General features: G+C 43.3%; 1 protein-coding gene across 1 annotated transcript; it reads left to right on the top strand.

The window, feature by feature from the left end:
* The first annotated feature begins 22,076 nt into the window (after positions 1-22,076).
* On the top strand, positions 22,077-23,024 carry LOC120849317. Its single transcript, XM_040221524.1, has 2 exons — positions 22,077-22,085; positions 22,218-23,024. Exons 1-2 carry the CDS (start codon positions 22,077-22,079, stop codon positions 23,022-23,024), a joined length of 816 nt encoding a protein of 271 aa, XP_040077458.1.
* Positions 23,025-23,542: the final 518 nt, after the last annotated feature.

Raw genomic sequence — 23,542 nt, 5'->3', positions numbered from 1 at the left:
TGTTCTACTTTTAAATAAAGTTAGGTGCGCTTCAGTGTAGCCATGCGTGCCAAGTGTTCGTGAAAATTTTGAGCTAGAATAATTGTGCTGAACGAGAAGCCGATGAACGAGGAGCCATGCTTGAAAACGATATCTCTACGATGTTAACTTCTACCTGGGCGGCTTTAAAAAAAGTCAAGACTGGTTACGGTTGGATGCGAGGTTGGTCCCAACGCAATGGTAAGCACTTAGAGCGCCTTTCTGAACGGCATGTAAGCAATATAGCGATCGGGTGTATCTCGAAACAACCCATTCTTATTTGGACCCTTCTCGTTTGAACCCATTCGCGAAACGCCCTTCTCGTTTTAACCTTTCGCGTTTCGACCCTTTCTTATTTATACCCGTCTCATTTGAACCCATTCTCATTTGAACCCTTCTCGTCTGAACCCATTCGCGAAACGCCCTTTGCGTTTTAACCTTTCGCGTTTCGACGCTTTCTCATTTGAAACCGTTGTCATTTGAACACCGTAGTGAGGTATAGGAAGAAAAAAAAAACAGTTGAAGGATGAAGGTTGAAGATGAAGCGAAGGGGCACCATCTCTTGCATAGCACATGAAACAATTTTCCTAATGCCTGCGTGCCACCCCGAGTATGTTGACGTAGCTACGTGGTCACGAGGTGACGTGGTTTCAAAAGTGCTTGCGCAGATTCGGTACTTTATCTCTCTTCTGTCGCTGTATGTCGTTAAGATGTCGTCGTGTGGAGCGGATGGATCAATGTGCTAGTCGTGTGTTATTGTTGTAATAGCCAATTCGGGTGGTCATTTTCCCTAAAAAACATTTTTCCCATATCTTCGGCAAGGGCGTTCGCGTGGTCAAAGGCTGGCGGGTGCAAGCTATTCGGGTGGCGCTTCTTAGGCGTGTACCGGCAATCTACCAGCAGAAGTTTTCCCGAACTCCAAGAAGTCGGGCAGCTTGCCTGCCAGACTGTATTTGGTATCGTCACATCCGAATCGGGATAGGGAACCAAACGAAACAATGCTCGCTGAGGCGGCAAATAGCGGGTTCGAGTGGCAAACGAAGCCATTGAGACAGGCACCCCTTTGCGCTCTGAGACAAGATAGCAAAAACAACTAAGAGAAAAATAATTCATGTTTTAAAGAAAGTCAACATTTTTAGAATAATTTATCCAGCCTGAGCAAGGCATGTTTGCTCTGAGACACGGGCTGCGTCATACATCACTTTATTTTACAACTCTGTAATAACAAGTTATTACACCGCTGAAAAAAAGTATGCATAGTGATGCAGTTTGAAACTTGAACACGTATTACAATTTCAAGGAGGGTGGGTGCAATGAGAAGACTGAGAATTCCAAAAAAGTTACTAACAGTAAACAGATTATGGAAAGCGACGGTGGCAAGCCTCCGTGGCAACAGTTAGTCGAAAATCCAAACGAAGTTCATTGAAATGTGACGCCCGTGCGGGCAGCACCACACTGATTTATACATCTGCCCTTTCATTGATTTTATATTTTAATATTCTGTCAGCTGTACGGACTGTGGTAATGCCAATATTTTCAAAAGTTTTGTGAAGCCGCTTCTGTTTACACACATCTCAAAGAGTCGTAATTTATGTTGTTGGCGTATGCAGCGTGCTCATGGTACCATAGAATGATCGAAGAATAAGTTAACAGAGCTCACTGGCGACTCATTCAAATAAAAACGCCAGTTCATTTTGCTTTGCTTTCAGGTGGAGAGGGTAACGTGATGCGCCGCTGGCGCGTTTTTGGTCGCCGGTGCCACAGGCAAAGGCTCGAAGGCATTTAATTACCCGAATTCGCCATAAATACCACAGAAAGATTGCGAGATCACGATGTTGGATTAATTTGGGTTCGAAATAAGACAGGTTAAATTGAGAAAAGTCTTTCTCACAACGGTCAATACAAGAAAGTATGTTTTGAGAAAATTTGAAATGAGAAAGGTTAAAATGAGAAAAGTCGTTTTGAGAAGGGTCAAAACCCGAAAGTTTGTTTTGAGAACGGTTTAAATGAGAAAGGGAGAAACGCGAAAGTTGTTTTGCGCTGGGTTGAAATGAGAAGGTAAAAACGAGAAGGTAGAAATGCGAACGGGTTAAATGAGAACCACCCATAGCGATCAACGAGACGAGCGACGGCGAGAAGCTACGAGTGTCGGCGACGAGCGACGATTTCTCACTGTCGCTGCTTGCGTCCCTCGGTTTTTGAGTTTCTAGAAAACGTCGCTCATCGCCTTGGTCGCTTGCACCAATCGCTTTTATAATGTGTGTCTCGTCGCGCGGCTGGCTACCGTATTCATTCGAATATAAGTCGACCTCTTTTTTTTTCGAAAACCTGACCAAAGAATTTCGACCTACATTCGCAACCAAATTTTGAGACCCTGGAGGCATGAAGCTATCGAGTCACCGAGCCGGCGTTGCCGTAGAGCCGCGCCGCTTCTTGTTTGAAAAAGCTTTTGGTAAATAACCGAAATGGCCCGCCCGCGGTGGCCGGTGCCGCTATCGCGCGCTCCCCTCGGACGTCGGATTTCGCCATCGCGCCTCTAGCGTTCCCCTTGCTGGGCAACGGGGAAGGAGAGGAACGCGATGCGCCATGCATGCACTTTGCCCTCCACCCTCGCGAACGCGCACAAAAAAAGAAAAAAAAAAGGTGTTACTTCTGTTAGTTGCTTGAGGCAGCTCGGCTCGCGTGTTGCTCATGGCGACACGCCGGCTTTGCTTGCCTCTTTGTAGTTTGTCTTTCGTCGCTTCGCACCTTCTTTCGTTTCTTCTTGTCGTCATTTTACAACGGTGTCAGTGAAGTATTGTTGCAAATTTGCGAGGATGTCTACCAAGCTGACGAAGCTTCGGAAAACGATGACATGTCCAGATGTTATGACGGTGATTAAGTTTTTGGCATCGCCCCGTGATTTAGCTGAGAGTGATGTAAATAAAGGTTTGTTTCTTTTGCCCAAAATTTCCCCTGTTCTTAAAAATAAAAAAAAGGTCGACCTATATTTGAATTATTTTTTTTTATTCTCGGTGGGTCTAATAAATAAGGTTCGACCTATTTTCGAGTAAATACGGTAACTTGAATTTTTATTTTGGAGTTACGTCGGACGCAACTCGAATGCTTGACAGTTAACTTGAGCGCAACTTTTATTTTTATTTTGGGTTCCGTCGGACGTAATGTTAGACACTGCATTACTCTTAAGCAAAATAGGGGCTGCTGGTTCATCATATAAACCAACAATTTGTGTTTAATTAAAACGCATCACTGGCCTAAAAAAATACTGCTATCCTAGAGTTAATGCTATAGGAATGTAGCGCTTCAGATAAATTTGTTAATTTTTACTTTTATTCCCTACCATACAAGATACAACATCTGGCTTAAAGCGGTGTTCCTGATCTCGTTCCAAGAAAGACCTCAGGCGGGTCGTCATTCAATCCAGGAGTCGGCGACGTCTCATGGGCGTGTTGCTGGTGCTTCTTACAGGATGGTGCTACCGAGGGAAAAGTGGTCATGCTTGGGAAAGGCAAGTATGGCCGCCGTAAGTATATACATTGTTTTTACCTTTGCTCGAATCCACTTTTGAGAAATGCACAGTTCGCATGTGTGCATCTCTCAATGCTTCTACAGTCGGCTGTTATTGTTTGGAGTGCTCCAACTCTAGTAGCGCTAGTTTCTCTAGATCATGCAAATGGAATGCAACACTAAACCACATATGCTCTCGCAACAAACAGTGCTGTACCGAAGCACTGCGGAAATTGCTCTAGCTTGATAACACAGCACAAAATAGTTGACCCCAAGTATAGCTACATTTGTGACTCCGTTTAACCTAAAGCTCTGCCGAAACAAACTTGCCGCCTTATAGGTAGTGCAAAAAAACCTCGCATGCCTAACCTGGAGAAGGGCATTTTTTTCATAGGTCAATTTTTTCTTAAACCAAATCCTTCAGCCTCTTTGAAATGTTAACACGTGACACACGGAAGAACAGTAAACCCCTTAATGTTGGCGAACCTTTAAGTTTCGCGGCCTTTAATTTAGTGGCTGCGGTTACGTCCTTTGTGACCGATTCGAGAAGAAATAGCGGCCACGAAGATAAGGGGGTTTTACTGTACATCTGAGGAAAGAGGAAGTCACTTTTGTTTGTATGCAAGAGCAAAACCAGAAACAACAATCATGGTGTCGACACTTTGTGAGCCTATCTGTGTCAATTGAATGATATCAATTTTGTTTTAGTTCGTTAAACATTGTTGCCTGTACATTGTGGGATGTCGTCTTCAACACGAGCAGTGGTTTTCCTCTGAAGCAGGCAGCATGGACGCGTGCCGCAGCGCAACATAGTTCATTTGCAGGTGGTACCGCAGTTTGAAGGATGGTTCGCACTATATGGGGGAATCGCAATTCAATGTTCTACCTCGGGCGTAGACAAGATTTGCTCATTCTGAATCATTTTGTCCACAAATCGGGAACTTGCGACGAATGTACACGCATGGTTGGAAGGGCCAGACAAGCCTTGCGAGCGCTTCGTTTTCTAGCCTCTCAGTCCTGAATCTACTCACGCACTACATGTGTAGATGTTCCGATAGGTGGGAGCACTTATTTGGAAAATGGTGAATGGAAACTGTTGTTAGCTTAAAGGTGGACTGCATATTTGTAGTATTTTTCCTCACTTAAAAATATGTCTTACTAAAAATATGTAGTACAGCCGATGACAAAAAGAAAATGGCTGGGCGTCCTGCAGCACGTGCTTGTGCTTTTCACCCCACTTTGGGCAGATGTGCTCGCTCAAGGCTCATGAGGCACTGAAACGTCATCGAAGGTAGCAGACGGGCTGGTGGTGGAACAGCGGAGACTTCTCCTTGCCTTTCTCATGCTGTCAGGGAGCGTGTACTTCTATACTCTAACTTAGCTTAAACTGCACAGAACTGAGGAGAATAGGCTTGGCGAGTGCCCTTACTGCATATGCATTTGTACAGCTGAGGCACTTTCTGAATCAAGACCACTGTGTATCTTATTTTCAAAAACACATCATTTTGGGGGCACAAAAGGAATTGTAAGGCATATTTTTGTTTGTATTGTCCTATTATGCATCGCAGGCACGTAGCCAGGGGGGAGGCCCATGGGGCCCGGCCCCCCCCTCAAAATCTTCCATTTTGCAAGGGTCCTACTCTCCCCCCCTCCCCCTCATACAGCATTTTGTCATGAGTGGGCCCCCTTCCCCCCCCCCCCCCCCCTAAAACAAAATCCTGGCTACGTGCCTGACGCATCGACTCCTTCAACTTAATGCGGAGTCGACCCACCCTGTTGAAAATTTTAATGGCTGCTAGGTACGATTGAAGATAAAGTAAGTAGGCAGGCGAGCTGGTTGATGTTATACATTTTCGAAAACCGGAGACGACGAACGAAGAAGGGGAAAAAGCATCGTTTTGAGACGTTTTGTGTGTTGTCCCCTTCTTCGTCCGTCGTCTCCGGTTTTCCAAAATATGTAGCCTGCCAGGTAGATGTTTTGCATTTAGTTAATATATCAGTATTCAGTTAGGTATCCCAAGTCATTAGTCGTTGAGATGCAGTCTCTCTGTAAGTCAGTCATGTTTAGCATTCATAAAACTGCTTGTCAAATAACGGCACTGTCGAGGACATGTACTCGGCTCGAACAGTCGCTGTGCACAAGCTGGTCGTGTGGTTACAGGCCGCCAACATCCCGGTTGGAACGTCCTATTTTGCAATGTAGCTGAAGCTTAACGAGATGCAAAGTATAGGCATTTGTGAGTGGGTCAGGGCCCCACTCACAAATGCCTATACTTTGCATCTCGTTAAGCTGGAACACTTTTGACACTACAAGCCATTGCAGGAAAAACAGTGTGACACATGATTATAAGCTCGAGGTACCATGGCATCCAACTAGAAGGTCACATGGCTTGCAGCTTCTGCCGTGGTTAACTTTAAACCGCGATAGTTTGGAATAATGCTCTCGGTTTCTAGTGTTGCCCGGCACGGTTAACAATTTGGTGATATAGCGCTGCATTGAAAAATCTGCATTCATGAATGTATCACCTTATGAATGTATACTAGCTATTAAACTCTCCATTCTGCAGAGAAATTAAATGCACTTTGCTTCCAATTGCAGCTACTTCTGTAACTTCATGGTGTGAAGCACCTTATGGCTGCAAGCTCTGACCGATCTTGTTCTCTTGTCTGCCCAGACCCATTGCAGGGAGTCAATCGGAGACCCTCACTAGAGTTTCCTGCCCGTGGTCGTTCTAAATTTTTTTGTTGTAGGTATGCATCCATTCTTTCTTTCCCTTAATTGTACTCGGGTTTTTTCTTTTCATTGTCGCAGATTTGCCTCAAAATTGGTTCAGCACACAAATGAACGCTGTACAACTGTATCCCACATTTTTTGTTCAAGATAACTTTTCTTTGCGAAAGTTAGATTTTTTATGAAGGTTAGTTTTTTTTGTTTTTATTTACAAATTTATTTGAGTTTCCATGGGCAGCACTAGAATGCTATGCCAGGGGCAAGGACAACTTCACTGCTCTAACTTGTTCTCAACTGATTGCAAGAAATTTTGTTAATGTCATAAAACCTCTTTCCAGCACTTGCTTTGCAGCATGAAAACAAATTATACATAGAACATACTATGTTTTTTAGACTGCTTGCTCATTCTGCAGGTCTGCCTTCTATAGATGTCGTGCTACTGGAGAGCAGGCGAATTCGATTGTTGGTTTTGCCATTGCTTCTTTCTTAGCCGTTGTCTAAATAGTTCTTATAAATATAGATATTTTCGTAAAAAGCAAGTCGGGAAGAATATTTAGTTTGACTGGTTAGCTGAAAATAATGATTTAGTACCCTTTAGTAAGTACAATAGATACTGTGTGCCGCTGTTAGTGTCAAGTCGAGATCCACGTTTTTTAGGCATTTTGCGCAGAGTAGTACCATTTTTATTGGTTGGCCTCTTGGTGCGAAAACTAAACTCTTTCTATCCAGACGCCTGCCCTTTCCTTTTATTTGGCAGGCTCTGGCAATAAAATGATATAGTGTTATTCCTTGTTGGCTTAAAAACCTAAAGGAAGAAATTTCTCCATGTTTAAACGAAAACTTTTATTCAGGCAAATATGAAATAAGCCAGTAGCATACGACGCGTAGCCTCAACAGTGCTCCGTGCCGACAGCTTTGCGTCAAAATGGCGGTCGTCTCCTCTTTGCCTCCTTCTCTTTCCCTCCTTCGGCGTTCTCCCCCCTTTGCTCCTCTTCGGCACCTTCGTCGCCACACCCACTGGCTAAACTCTCCCACTATACGACTCTGCATTGTTGTAGTAGTTTTTTTTATAGTCTTTACTGTTGAATGTGTATATTTGACAGAAATCTCTCATTTTGGGGTGAAAGAGGGTTAAATGAATGCATTTGATCATTCGCCTTAATTTGGTACCGATCATTTTAAGGTCTACCTGGCCTTGTCCTGGGGGTTGACTCTGACTAAAATAAAAGGATCTATGTGCTGATCACGAAAGAATATGCTAGCCATTCTAATGTAGCTCTGCTAAGTACTTGATTGTGATTTGTTTTTATTTCCAGCTGCTTGGGTGCCTCAAGATCTGGAGATCCCAGTGGCCACAAGCTTGGACTCTATCTTCTTCTTTGGTCCGGCCAGGACCATGGGGGAGGTAATCCCAGCAACAAGAGCATCACAGTATCTCCCTGCCTGGGACTTTCGATTAGCATCACGACAAGGGAGTCCTGGTGCCACCAGGTGTTAGGAATGCTACTGGAAATAAGCTTTCTTACCTATTCTTTAAGTGAAACAGCAAAAGCACCACTAAGCCTAAAATGCAAAAAAACATATTCAAATCTTGGGTTGGATGGAGTTCCAATTACAAAGAGGAGTCTGCAGGCATGATTCACAAGTGAACTTAAAGGGGCGGTGCAATGATTTTAACACTGAACGAATGTGCAGCTTGTATTTTTTATATTGTTTAGTTCGGCATAAGTAAGAGAAAAAGTGCCACCATACCCCAAAATACCTCTATTTCGCTGCATATTCGCAAAATAAAAAACGCTTTTTTTCCCAACCTGCGGCCACATTGTGGCCGCAAATGGAACCTGTAGTGTGACGTCATTCGGAGTGGTTTTCGTAAGTGATAGTGTTAGGCAATTGTAAGCTTGATTTAAGGTTAAGTTTAAAAAAATCTTGTTGTTTAGGCATGCAGAAACGCTTCAAAAGACTAATGTTTCCGCTAAAAGGGTATGAATTATTTGTGGCGCCATCTACCGCAAGTCAACAAAACCTGCCGTCGCCGTCATCCGTCGACGCCCGAGGCGCCTACGGCGGCTACACGAGCAACGCGGACATTTTTTCTTTCCCTCGCTCGACGGAGTGCGTTGGTCGTGGTCCGTAGTATCGTGGTATCGTTATTGTTTCTAGTGTCTCGACCTCGACTTCGACTTCGACTGCCCGCCGCGTTGCAAGCATCTTGTGCTCGACGTCGCTCAGACCGTCCGCCCATGCCGCCATGTTGCGCGGGAATCGGCGGGAGAGCGGGAGAGCGGCGAGCTTGGCCAGCCGGCGAGCGCTGGGGAAACGGAAGCCAGAAGAACCCAACGGGAAACCAACGCCACTCCGAATGACGTCACAGGCGAAGCTGGTGCCGCTTCAATGTTGAGTTGAGGAGTGCCAGAGATACCAATTTCTTTTATTGTTTTAATGAAAACTAGGGCAAGCAGGAAAGAATAGTTTTCGGTCCTTCGTTTGATATGTGGCCGGGATCAATTCCCGCAATTAATTAGCCAAAGTCCGCAAATTGTTGCACCGCCCCTTTGAAGCCCGCGGATGTAGGTTCGACGGAGTCACAGAAATAACTTCCCGCAGATGGCTTCGCTAGTGCTATACACAAGCAAATTCTTAAAATAATCATTGTGTTACGTTGGTGTCATCAATCTTATGTACCCACCACACCCAGCAGTCGGGAGATGTGAAATATAAAACAATGGGAACTTGCACATTGTCAGCTCTGCAAAGATAATATATTCAACCGAGCATAGCACGTTCAACTTAAGAAAGCAATTCAGTGCAGGCCTAGTTTTAAGGTTCACATATGTGTTATTGCCCTTCATAATGAAGTAAAAACTGCTTAAGTTGTGGCTCACTACAGGCTTTCTATTAGTGTTAAAAAGTGTTATGGTGTGTTAAACAGCTCGCACCAAATATTTTCTTGAAATACATAGGTTTATGGAAATTATTATGTGAATGCTTGCAGACAGTCATGGTGAGACCAATCTTTTATGTCAAGTGTTCCAAGAATTCAGAGTTGGTTGAGTCTGTAAATATTGTAGGCCGCAAATTAAATATTTATGGTAAGCAATGGGGCACAATCATCCGTAATGACTAGCTCTACCTAGGGGAACTTTATACGTTTACTACGGCAAGATGGTTTCGAGAAACTAAGTATTTAGTTTACTCAACTCCTGCACTAACCTTATCTCTAGGAACGTTTTATATTATTTACGATGCTGAGATACGATACCAGTTTTCCCGCTACATGTAGCGGGAAAACTGAATTGGTGTTGAGGTCACGGGACATCAATTTCCGCGTTAAATGTAGTGGGAAACTTAACCTGCTAAATTTAGTGGAAAATTTTCCCGCTAAATTCAGGGAAATTTTCCGGTGAATGGGAGGGAGCAGAAGTGGAGGAGGGGAGGGGGAGGAGGGGCATACCCTCTCATCCTCCTCTTCAAGATCTGTGCTCTAATGTTACATTACTGAGAATTGTAAACGTCTCATATTTCCTCTCATGTTTATTCAACTTTTATATTGCAGGTGCCCTTGCAGCACAAATCTTGGTTGTGCTGATCCTCTACGCACAAGTTAGGAACTCCTGAGTGGCAATAGTGGGAGTTTGGTCTGACAGCTCAAGGGACACTGTTGTTCAGTATTGAATTTTTAATTATCTTCTTTTGAGCAAAGTAAAACTTTGCTGCATGCAGCTCTTCTAAAAATAAATACCTGCAACCAAATTTACCAGGTCACGACATTTCGCCTCTGCTCTTAGTGCTCCTGGTGAGCCTCGGATAAAAGCTTACTGGTGTGCAAACATCATGCTTGTTTGAAACCACTCACTGATGTAGAGATTCGCTGACATCCAGCATTCTAATGAAACACTGGATGTCCACAAGTCTTTCTTGAACAATGCAAGCTGGGAAGGAACCATACCATCGTATCGTATTGGGGGACATTCTACAGGGTGTTTTTTGTATGTTTTACAATTTTTTTTTAAAGAAAGCTGTAAAAGCTACATTTACGTGGTCTGTGCACGTGAGTTATATGGCGAGGGCGGCATAGTATAAAAGGCTAATTTGTAATGATCTTTCGGCTTATTACAGAGATGTGCCAGACTTCTTTCAGAAAACCAGATGGATGTTCATTCTAGCGTAGTTTTATCCCGCGAATCTGAATATCCCGTTTGTTTTCCACAGTGATATAACTAAACGTGAGAAAACACAAAAAAAACATCCTACCAATAGCGACGTCGTAAGAAGACCTTTCGGCCACCAAGCGTGTGTCGCTTAAGGGCCGCGTGTCCAATCGCAAGTTTTCTAGGTATATTCTCCCGCACTGGCACCAGTCGTGACACATTTTTTTCCCTTTTAGAAAAAAGCATGTGCGTGCATAGTTATTTGATAGGCGCTGAAGATGCGTGAGCAAAGATTTCGAAAGCTGCTTTTGTGATGTCGCTCTCCAGAGAAGTTCCTCCAGCGGTACTTTAAAAATGATTCTATGCAGCCTCGATTAACCAAATTGAGAAATAATTTTGATGTTTGATTTCCCGGAGGTCAAAAGTAATATTTTAATGTGTTTCCTCAAATGAAAAACTGCTTCAGCTTCCCGTTAAGTATAATACGTTTCTTAAAATTTCTATTTGTGAAAATAAATCCATGGTTTCAATTACAAACTTGCTAAGTATCATCAAAACACTCAAAATCAAATTTCTTTGTGAAGATATAAGACAAGAGCAGCATTTTACGGCGTTTTAAAAAAATGGTCAATTTGGACGGGTTTCCAGACTTCAGTTTCTTACCAGAGCGCATCTTTGCGCCTGCGATCCTGCCGCCCGGTGGCCGCAGTGCAAAGTCACCTCCTCGCCTCCCTCGTAGGATAGAGGGAAGCAAGGGGCACGTGTGTTGCGCCACTAAACTCCTGGGGAGCAGGACCGTGGGCGCAAAGATGCGCTCCGATAAGAAACCGAAACCTAGAAACGGATCCAAATAAAGCGTTTTGACAGAACGCACAAAATGCTACACCTGCGTTATATCCATCTAAAAAGAGTTGATTTAGTGGTTTTCGATGACTCTCGGCAGGTTTCTAATTGAAACCAGCTGTTCGTTTTTAGTAACTAAAAAGTTAATTAACAAATTGTATTTAATTATCCGGCTGATCGTTACGGTTAGGTCCCTATACTACGTACCCCTGGCCATAAAACTCGCCTGCACAAACCGCATTATTTAGCTTTCACGACCTTTCTAAACATATATGTAAAGCTTAAAACTAAATCGCCCTGTACAACAGTGAAAAGGCGATACCAGCATGGTAGAGCCACATGGCTCCACCATGCTGGTATCGCCTTTTCGCTGGTGTAGGATGTCCCATATTACGTTATGCATGTTTGGTTCCGTCCGCCTACATGGTTCCGCCATAAACCACTACGCTTGTATAGGATGTCCCATAATACGACAGCTTGTATGGTTCCGCCCACCTGTATCGTTCCGCCGTAATCCACTTTAGTGCAGCCGCCTTTTCGCTTGTATGGGGTGTCCCGTAATATGGTTACGCTTGTATGAGCCTTTTCCATCATCTTTCCACCATCGAGATTTTCCAACAGGGCGGTGTAAACAGTATATACAAGGATATGTTAATCATTGTTACTAGTGGCCATCCTCGACTTCTTATTCCTGATTCACTGGGCCCGATCCTGCTTGCGATTTTAAGTATCGACGTCGACCATCGCAGCTACGATTCATGCTTTTGCAGCCCGAGCGATGTCCCGACTGAAATCGGCGTCCGAAATCTCATCATGCGAAGCAGGCTTTAGTGCCCATTCTGCAACGACCACGCGGAATGAATCGCCGCAAGTCACATTATGCACAAGACACTTTACTGTAAACCGCTCCGATAATTTTGCTGAGGTCACTCAAGTAGGTAGACATTGCCCAGGAAGACATAGACTCAACAATTCTAACGCCAGAAAGAGCACGGGAACTGATACCGACGCCGACAACATCGCATTACAATGGTTTGTTTATGTGCGACGGCGAGCCTTTTGCCCGCACACCATTGCGCATGCGAGGCGCCCGTGGCGTCCGCTAGGGGAGCTCCTTTTTTTTTGTACGCCTGAGTTCTAGCGTTGCCAAATGGTGAACTTCGGCGCCAGATTTGGAAAATTTGGTCAAATTGGGGGGCTACTGGCTTTTATGTACCGGAACGGCTATACCAGACAATATCTCGTGAAAACTGGTGAAAAATCTTGAGGAATGGCTTGTCACTTTCATTAATCAAATTAATCAAAAAGGAAGAGTAAGACATTTTGAAACAACAAACAGTACTGAAAAATTGTGATGCACATCTGGGCTGAAGGGTCTGTGTTTGATGGCGAAGTGCCGGATGACTGCATGTTATTCTGGAGTGGAATATTTAGGTACAGAAACGGGCTAGGAGAGAGAACATACAAAGAGTTAGGCCTCTATGCCTTATCTTGCCTCTCTTGCCCAGTGTCGAATGTTGTAGTGGAAGAGGGTCTTAGCCAAGTCACCTGCACCAAGACGAAGTACAGAAATAAGATGGCTGTTGCAACGCTGGATTTTATTCTTCGTATTCGCACAACATCGCCATGGAAGTCTGGCTGCTTTGTGCAGTTTTTGACAACTGATGACATGCTTAGAAGGTTTACGTCAGAGAAGTACGAGGCTGCGTACTTCTCTTTTTTTATGCTCCATATGTTTATGGTTATTAGCGATGGATGTGCTAAATTTATGTGCCAAAAGATATTCCGTGTCTGTATCTGGTCTTTGTGTGAAGTTAAGTGCTATGTGACTGGATGTTATGTTTATCAGTTTTTTTCCTTGGAGCTTGTCTCCAAACCTGTTATGAACTGAACTTTATCATGGTGTTGTATTTGGACTTCGTTCTTACGTATTTCTTTTTCTTACTGCTGAGCAGAGAATGTATGCTTAATTTAGACTGCGAGTGTCTTTAAGTGCAATATTATGTGGCCTTTATTACGTGTCGCTGGCCTTCATTAATTTGAATTTTCTGTCTCAGGACTACCCAGCACGAACATCTCATAAATATTGTATATTAAGAAGTAACAATGCCGATAATGCACGACATGTCTGCTTTGATCCTTTTTTATTGTGCTGTGAACAGACTTAGTGTAAATGACATATTTTCGCGAGGACCTAATAAAGCTTGGACTTGGGTTTGGGCTAGTTGGTTGTACAATCAGCACGAAATGAAACCCGAACGCCGGAACGCGTGGCCGTTGATACAGGCTGCTCCACCTGGAGGGCCTCTAAGAACTAATGAAAATGCGCAGGGATGCGAGGGTGCGGGTCCTACTAAGATGAGCTCGACCCTCGCGCGGCTCGTCTGGAAGTTCCGCGTTTCGCTGGTGCCGCGCTGTAAGCGCCGTCACGTACGATAGAAAAAGCACTGTCACTCGCTTTGCGTATCGGATTCCCAGCGATATCTCTTCAACGCTGGCATTCGTTATTGCGTTGTGTATCACAAGGGCGAAATAAAAGTTGAGACATTTCGTGCACAGAAGACCCGCAGTGCTTGATGACGTGTCACCGGAACCATGCTGCGATAAACAACGTGCAACGCGCGGTTTCTAAGAAATAGCGAAACGTCATAAACGCGAAATAAATTCGTTTGTTCGCACGACCATACTCTTAATGAAAAAAAAAAGGATGCAACACACTGACGCGGATGCCTCGGGATTTATGAGCAATGCGCGTTTTTTGTGCGAGGTTATCAGGCAATTCTTAAAAAGAAAGGAATTGCTTGCTGACGCTCTCTTTGGTAACCACCGATATGCCAGGCGTATCAATTCGGGAGCGGAATCAATTCATCACCCTGTCTGAGCAGGGCGTACCGCAAAGAGCTATAGTCAGGTTAAGCGGCCACCCAGTGTCGACCGGGCGATATGGGGCGACAGTGCGGCGACAGAAAAGCACCCCACGTGACGAGGCTTACAGCACGCCACCGGCGAAACGCGGAAGTCCCAAACGAGCCACGCGAGGGTTGAGGACATCTTAGTAGGACCCGCACCCTCGCACCCAGGTGCGTTTTCATTAGTTCTCAGGGACCCTCCAGGTAGAGCAGCCTGTATCGGTGTCCATGCGTTCCGGCGTTCGGGTCTCATTGCGTGCCGATTATACATTGATAGACGTGCTCCGCTGCGAAGTTCTTCAGAACAAACTCCTGACTAAAACTGAAAGGAAAAGGATGAGTTTACATTGAGAGGAGGAGAAACACAACAAACACGAAATTCGCGAAACCTAAGTTTCGCGAATTTCGCGAATCGCCTACAATTCGCGAAAAATAGGTACCGCGAACAATTCCGGTAAAATGGAAACACATTGGAATCTATATTGAGATCCCTCCGCATCGCGAAAATTAGAACCCGCGAATTATTCTAAAATTTTAGGGTTGACTTAAATTACGAAATATTGAGCCCGCGGAAGATAAGTCGTTTACAGTTTATTAGTGAACCTCCAGAAAGCTGTCATTTTGCGAGTGCATTCGTAAAAAAAGCTGAAGGAAGTGGGAATACATAATAGACGCGATATTTTTGTGTTGGTGAAATTTCGGCCAGGATTTGGTGCCACAGCATTTTTCCAATCTGGCAACGCTGATGTCTATACACTTTGTAAGTCCGGCTTCGGCGCGCCGCCGTCTTGCTCAGATGGGGTGCGCTTGGACGTGTCATAATCCGATTACAAAGCCTTGTAAACTCGAGGTAATCGAATTATGGCCCCACACACGCATACCATAACCGAGCAATATGGCGGCGCCCTGGGCCCTGACTTTCAAACGTGCATAGGGTTGGCTAAATTTCGGAGGGGGCAGGCTTTGCCAAAACCTTATAAACCTCCCGCCTGAATACGTCACGGCTGCATGTACGCAAGGCAATTGAAGGTAAAAACTGCGCGTGTGCAAAACCTCCCGTGAAAATCACAGTCCTGACTAGCAAGTGCCTTGCGTTCGCAAAAAGCTATTCGCCTGTCGCTTTAGCTGCCCTGTCAGGTGACGTGTTGTGCGGTGAAGATGAGCTAGAAAACAATTCCAAATTGCGACGCGGGAGCTCCAATTTAATGTTTCTTTTCTCGCTTAAAAATATTTTTCAGTAATCTTTCAGAAAGAAAAGACAATAAACTATTCTAAAATCGTAATTTTTAGTATTTTTACTTGGACCACCTCAGGGTAGAATAAACGGCTCATTAGACAGAAAAATCGAACTTTTTCTTCTCTGATTTCAAAATATTTTTTTTTGTAAAGTTGTTTATTTTACGGCTTCCAACATTCCTAATCTGAAAATATAGTGCTTCGAATAGAAAAAGTTAGACTTTTAAAGCTCAAAGCGATAATGAAACAAACAATTCAGAAATGTCTTTATTTTTGTGCATTACTTATTATGTTTCGAAAATATCTTAACAATAAAAATTTCATATTCATCACAACATAGCAAGTTAAACGCCGTTGAAATTACATTAACTAAATTGTAAGATGTTTCGGAAAAAAAAGATTTTTACTTAATATTAGCAAAATGCTTACTTCTATGTCCATTTTAACAATTCGAACGACGCTCACTTAATCAAAAAGAATTTGTATCGGCGAAACTACTTTAGAAACAGGTAAGGAACCTGAGGGAAGAAGCCATAACTTCTACAATGATACACGGTTACAGACCTCTGTTACACGAAATTTGAGCGCAGCTCTTGAGGTATTTTGATTTTGCGATATACCTTGCTGAAGAGTTTCAGAAAGAAATATCTATATGCACAAATATAGATCTCGTACTGCTGCGTACATTACATACATTCCTGACATCCACGCGCGCTCTCGTCGCCTCCTCTCATTTTGCTTGATGGTGCACGCATAAGCTATATGACAGGTAAAGAGAGTCATTTGATGTAACGTGGGACAAACCCAGTAGACCATATAATGACTTGGAGTTAGCTGAAGAAGCAAAAGCAAAAACTCAAGATAGCTATAGCATTGCCTGTTAAAGATTGCCGTAAAGGAAGCCAGCGAATATTTTTCAGCAAAACATATAAAAATCTTCAGATGGCTAAAGAAACCAGGGGAAAAGCTATAGACTGCTCTATCATAACAGCTAACAAGAGCCACAAGGTAAACAATTGAAGGCTCTTTAGTAGATCATACAGGTAGCTATAGATGGATACGAAAAAAAAAGAATTTATAGGCATCTGTAGCATGCAGGCTGAAGAGACCCATGAGGTATGACATAGTAATCTAAATAGCAGTCCATAAAAGAGGTCCAGGTGGGTAACGAAACCAAGATAAATGCTATCTGCGGCCATAGCACGGATATGGGGTGCCTAGCAAGAGAGACCAATAAAGTAAGACATAACTCGTAGAAGTTTCTTTAGCAGACCATACAAGGAGCTAAGCACCAACTCCATTTTGTTACATCACGACGCGGTGTTGGTGCTTGGGAATCATTTCTAATCTGACGGTGTGGACTATAAGTCACGATGGGGAATGCTATGTATCTGTCATTTAAAAAAAAAAAAAAGACTACAACTTTTTTTTTTCAAAACGCCGCGATTAGCACAGTGTTACAAGATACGCGAAGGTGTGAAGTCTAGTTTTCAAGAGTTTTCTACCTCTACGGTTCTTTCGATAAGGTGAATACGTGCAGAAAAAGGAAAAATGAGGCACGGTTGAACTACGGTTGGTGCTGAGATAGGCGCCTCGGTTTGAACTCAATGATACTTGTGGTCGTCCAAATATTGGTTTTTCGAACATGAGCGTGGGAAAACCGTCAAGTTGTCTGGACCAAAGTCAGTGCTTATTCACGTTCATATAGCTCTCTGATCATTTGCACAGTCGTCTGTTCTTTTAAATTTACCTAATTGTTCAAACTGTCGTCCGCTTGTTCAAACACTAGCGCCCTGTAGACCAAACGATGACTCAGTAATCTGGATGACATGTAAGTGCAGGCCTCATAAGTCTTTTAGGTGTGAACTTTATTTTGGTGTAAGTAGGCTCCGTGTAAACAGTAGTTACAAGAAGATTTTGTTCATTGTTACCTGTGGCCATCACCGAATTGTTATATCATATACACTTGGTCCAATTTTGCTTGCAATTTTTAGTATCGACATCAAGCCTCGTAGCTGCCGTGGAGGCGTTTGGAGTCCGAGCGACGTCGCGATTGAAAATAGCGAGCAGCCTCTCATAAGAAGCAGGCTTTAGAACCCATTCTGCGGTGTTCACGCGAAATAAATCGTCGCATGGGACCTTATTTACGCGAAGTTTTGCGCTGTAACGAGCCTTGTTTATTTCGCTCAGGTCAATAAAGTAGTAAGACATCGCTAGGGAGACATAGTATCAACAGTGCTAACGCAAGAAAAGAGCGGGTTCAGACACCCGTCGTTGGACATAACTTTCCAATGGTTCGTCGATGCGCGACGGCGCACTTGCCCATACTCTATTGCGCATGCGGATCGATGGTGGCCTGTCGCTTGGGGTGCAGTGGTTTGTTTGTAGGCGTGAGTTGGTATATAGATTGCTTAAGAAAGATAGGAGTCGCCATAGGCAGCTACGGTACTCTAGGTAAACGAGCCTATAGAGCAAGCCATAGAAATCTATATAGCAGATCATAAAATGTGCTGTAGATGACTAAAATACGAAAGTATGCATGATAGCCATAAATAGCACACTTGCTGAAGAGTCCCATAGAGTAAGCCATAATAATCTCTAGCGTAAACCATACTACAGGTATACATCACTAAAGATACCATAGGAAACCCAAAGGCAGCTACAGCAGACTGCCTAAAGAGACCCGCAAGGAAAGCATACAAATCTCTGTAGCGGATTATCCAAGGGGAGATATATGGCTAAACACAGCACAGGGAAAACTGTAGGCAGCTGCTATTGCACCGTGGCTAATGAGACCCATATAGTATGCTATAGATATCTTTATACCAGTGTATACAAAAAATTAAAAACGGCTAATGAAACGAAAGAAAGAGCTATACGCAGTTTTAGCACGCCGCTTAAAGGAAACCATGGGATAAGCCATATAAATGTCTAAAGCAGACTACAGGAGCTATAGATGTCTAAAAAAATCTAAGTAAAAACAACTGGCAGCCATGACACGCTGGTGAAAGAGGGTCACAATGTAAGCAATAGAAATATCTAAAACATATCATAACCGGAGCCTAGATGGCTATAGATATCATAAAATGGTTCATAGTGGCTATCGCACGCTGTTGAAAAAGACTTTAATAGTAAGCCATAGATATTCCCTAGAGCAGGTCATATAACGAGATACATGCGGCTAAAGCAATCAAATAAAATGCTGTAGGAAGCTGTAACACGCAGGCTAAGGAGATATTTAGACAAAGCAATAAAACATTCTTTAGATAACTATTTAAAAAGCTATAGACTGCAGAAGCTAACCCGTGATAATCGAAAGAAAAATCTAAACGCCCAGAGGAGAGACTATAAAAAAACTGAACTCAGCCATTGAAGCGGCTATGCAACTTATTTTCTATAGCCTTCCAAAAAGAGTTTTTTTCTTTTTTTTTGTATGGGGTAACCCTTAGTGTCAAAAATTTGTGTTTCTTGTTTGTATTGAATTTAACGAAAGCGAATTCCTTCTTTAACATCTCACTATCAACACGTGCGGACTCCGTTCGCTCTGACCAATCGACTGACGGGCCCATAATATTTTCACTGTTAACGTGACTCAAAAGAGTGATTTTTTTCGCAGTCTCGAACAGTCTCTTCAAGCTGAGGAGGTGTCGTCTCTTCAATTCTAACTTTTGCTGGATTTGCAAAATTAATTTGTGCGGTTCGATGAGCAATTCCAATTCAAAACTTCGTCAAAGTCACCTGAAAGACAAGTGACGTCTATTTCAATCGATATACTTAACTACCAAATCGACTTCATGGTCCTTTTATATGCGGCACATACAATAGATAAGAGAAGTGCATGATCATCCGGTTTGGGCTCGTGACAATATATGCGCCCACATCCGTTCATGTAATGGATCGTACCCAATCGTGCTGATGAAGGCAATAGCCGATTTTATGAATGTCCGAAAGTCAGTGCATGTCCTGTGTTTGGCCAACACGAGCGTGTGACTATGATATCTATTATGTAATTCGTGGAGGTAAACACAAATTCTAAAGTGTCTTAATTGCATACGTTATGAGTATCGATCCCTAAATATTTCTAAGCGCTATAACTAAAAACACGAAAAACTTTAAATTAATTCTCAAGGAATGTTTGTAGAGGAGCACGTGAGCTTTTGCAGTGCGACGAGTGATTATATTAAACTCTGGAAGCATAGAGCTGACATTTGATCGACAGCCTGCTTGCTCTCTCTCTCTAAGCTGATCGGATGAGCACTGCTCAGTTTTCAATAGTTTATTCTGCGACTACTATACTTCCCTTCATCTAAGTTCGAGGGGGACCGAGGTTACCAGCCGATGGTCCAATCATGCGAAGTCTAAAGCAACGTGATGGCCATCTTTCTCTGCGTGCTCGTCCACCAGCTGTTCCAGTTGAGTGTAGAAAGGGCGCCGTTTGGTCTTTGTTAATATGAGGTAAAAAGAACTATCAAATTTCTGTATGAGCCGTTATCAACCTAAGTAATACTGCCTAATCAAGGACTAATGTTGCGTGCACCTTTAGCATTATTTCAGTCAAAACATTTTGCAGAAAGAAAATAAATTCGTATCGTTTTTTTTTATCTTGTATGTGTTTTCCACTGATATAAATCTAACATCCGTCAAACTTCAAGTCTTTTTCTGACAATATTAGGCACGGGTGGACGTCGACTCGCAGAGAAATGTGTATTTCACTGTTTTATTTTGATTCAGATAACGTCCTGTTCTCAAATTATTGAGTTTTATCTCGAGCGTTAGTGAAACGCGTTCACACAATTTTAGCTTCTTTCAATGCCACTAAACACTTTTATATTAAAAACCGGAAACAACGTACCACCCTCCCCCCCCTTCCCTCCCGTTATCAGGTAGTTTACCTGTCAACAACGTTGTACGCAGAGTTGGTAAGTTCGTTCCACTTTGATGACGTGGGAAAGAGTGTTCTGCTTCTGAATATGAAAAATAGCGTTAGTGACACCGAGTGGCAACTCCTCGTGCTATTGTCCAAAACTCCATGAACATATTCGTTCATTTTGAATAAAAAAGAGATTTAATTGCTCATGTATTTTTAATTAAAAATTTTCTTGGCTATTCAGAGTCTAAAAAAGAGCTTACAATATCGAAAGACAAAATGAGACCTATTAGGAACAGCATTCTAACGAACCACAAAACAGTACATCAACTAAAATATATCAAGTTCTTTAATCATAAAATGTTTTCAAATTGGTGCCACTCTTATAATATTGATAAATATTTACAATTTTGTAACATCAATGGTTTTTGGCAACTTGTTCCAAGCAGCTAATGGCTTCGAAGAATAAAAAAAATTGAATGTCAAAGTATTTGTGCGAAACTCCCTGGTCAATTTACGTTGGGAGAACTAGTGTTCTCTCGCAACAATAAAATTATCACAAGATAGTGAGTTTGTTGAGTGAAGCCGTAATATATCATGCCAACCAAATCATTCAACCTTTTGTTTCTGAGCTCCCTGCGTGAAACATTTATAGGCCTAGCAAACAAATTATTTTTGCTGCGTTATTTGTTCCTTTATACAGGTTGCAAATTAACATAGCTGTACTCTACTGTGGATTTTGGGAGCTTAGCCATGTTCGTGGAAATATGGAAGTTCATTAGATCGGCTGCGCTTACTAGGCCAGTCCTCACAAAGGCCAGTGAGTCGCGAGCTTCACCCACATTGGGATCTGGGAACCTTACGTCAAATTCACTAAAAAGCCCTGAAAGCATTATAACAAACGTTATGTGTGTGTTAATATCAGTTAAAGCTTTCAGTGATGGTAGCTTTTACATATGTAGCTGCGGGAGGTATTTATTTACCACCACTACGCAAAACTAAGAATACTTCAAAACAGCGTTCTCAATACCTACTTGAAGACAAGAGGGCAGGTCAATGCTCAGAGATATTTCCCAGTTCCGACACCAGCTTATGATGCTTTAGTTTATCATTGACTCTATTAACGTCAGCCAGGGTTTCACGAGGCCACAAAATGTTTAGGACTAATTTCGGGACCACCACTCCTTGTAACTTTGTTATTACATATAAAAAAAAAAAACTTTATTCCCAATTTGAGTTTTGAGGCACTCTCTGCAAGACTGTAAGAGGGACGGGGGACTGATTTTGAATTTAAATGTAATGAACACAGTTCTCTAAATAAAAAGTATAATGAAATCTGCAGAGTTGATGAAAATCCTAATCGCTTAAAGCTTCTGTATAATTTTAATTTCCAACTATTTAATACTGTTTTGGCGAAGTCAAAGAATCCTGCGTCGATAACCTACTTGCTACTGAAAGTAAGTGCAGTCATAAGAAGTACACAGTAGCAGCTAAACAGTGGATACACCACGACGAAAGCTGTGCTGAACGTTTGACAATTTTTTTTATAAAAGCTGGCGCTTTGGCACGCCACGCGTTCTTAACGTTTGCAACTCGTCTGAAGAAACCTTTCAGCGGAGCGGGAAGAAGACGAGGAGGTTCGGGGCTGGGCCCGAGCGCGAGCTACATTTCTATCGGTGATTTTCGTTCGGAACTGGGAAGTGTGAGTAACGCAGTTACCGGTGATTAAAGTAGTGTTTTTTCTTGTAGTCATCAACGCTTCGGCTATATGATTTCGACATTTTGGTGCCGAAACTCTGGATCAGGACTGTACGATGGGCCAGGTGAGAAGGTGTCACAAGCGTTGATGTAACGAGGCTACAGGACAAAACACCATCCAGCTCGACAACGCAAGGGACCATAACGACGCTGCCATGGATAGGCTGAAACAGAAGCGAAAAGCCCTGCGTTTACAGGTAACAAAGCTGCTGACGGAAATCGATACAGCTACCCAAACCGAACTGCTGATTGAGGAAGAGCTCAACGTCTTACTGACTCGTCTCAACGCGCTACATGGTCAGCTTACCGAAACATACTCTGCCCTCGAACCATTGTTGGCAGCAAGTGACATCGAACAAGAGTATGCTCGGACCGTCGAGTACAGCGATCGTATTGTCACCTACTCGGCAAGACTAACCCTCAAGGTGCGGACCCTACACGAAAGAGCGAGTACAAGCGGTCAAGAATACGCAACAAACCACCGCAGTCCCACTTGGTCAGTCAAGGTCAAGCTACCAAAACTTGAACTCTTGAAATTCAAAGGACAACGTCAACAATGGCAGCCCTTCTGGGAGCAATTCGAGCAGGTCATCCATGGTAACCGAGAACTGTCATCAGCCGAGAAGTTCCACTACCTCAGATCGGCGTTGTCGCGAGAGGCTGCTGCCGCGATTGCCGGATTGCCACCAACGGCCAGCTGTTATAAAGATGCGCGGGAGATCATAATGTCCCGTTACGGCGACGAGGCGCTGCTACTAGATGACCAGATGATGAAACTAGCAGAACGGCAGCCAGTTCGAACCTCGCAAGACGTCCGAGGACTACGACGACTACACGATGACCTCCAAGCGCATATAAGAGGACTCAAGTCTCTATTGGTTAACGAAGATTCTTATTCGACTCTCCTTTGCCCCCTTGTACTTCGGCTGATTCCAGAAGATCTTGTGCTAACTTTAACAGAAATGTCGCTCGGAAGAAAGAACAACGTCACCTGGAAGATGTGACTGTAAACGCGGCTGGCGAAGGAAACCAACACGCTGTAGAACAGTCCCAGCTAACGGAACTACCATCACTTATGCAATTTCTGAGAATTGAAGTTGAAAGTAGAGAAAGAACGACAGTCACAAAAAAAAAAAACAGAATCAGGAGGCATAAGAAGTAAAGCAGGAAAAGATAGTGGAGTAGCATCTCGTGCAGCAAAGCACAATTCAAAACCATGGACAAAAGGAACGGCCGCGACACTTCTACAGAAAAGTGACAAGCAGAGCTGTGTTTTCTGCAAGTCAGCAGACCACGAGACAGAGCTGTGCACAACAACGGTAGGTCTTCCCGAGAAGAGGAAGATTTTAACGAGCACGGGAAGATGCTTTAGGTGCAGGAAGAAAAACCACCTGGCCAAACAATGCAGGAAAAACCATTGCTTGCTCCAACTGCCAAGGTCGACACGCATCAGTCATGTGTGATCCAACGTTCTTGTCAAGCTCAAGAGAGGATAAAGGCAGGCAAGAGGAAAAACTGACTT

Source organism: Ixodes scapularis, unplaced genomic scaffold (assembly GCF_016920785.2).
Source record: "Ixodes scapularis isolate PalLabHiFi unplaced genomic scaffold, ASM1692078v2 PGA_scaffold6__148_contigs__length_123643588, whole genome shotgun sequence".
Lineage (NCBI taxonomy): Eukaryota > Metazoa > Arthropoda > Arachnida > Ixodida > Ixodidae > Ixodes > Ixodes scapularis.
Note: the sequence above shows the minus strand (reverse complement) of the source record. Positions and strands in the feature narration are given on the sequence as shown.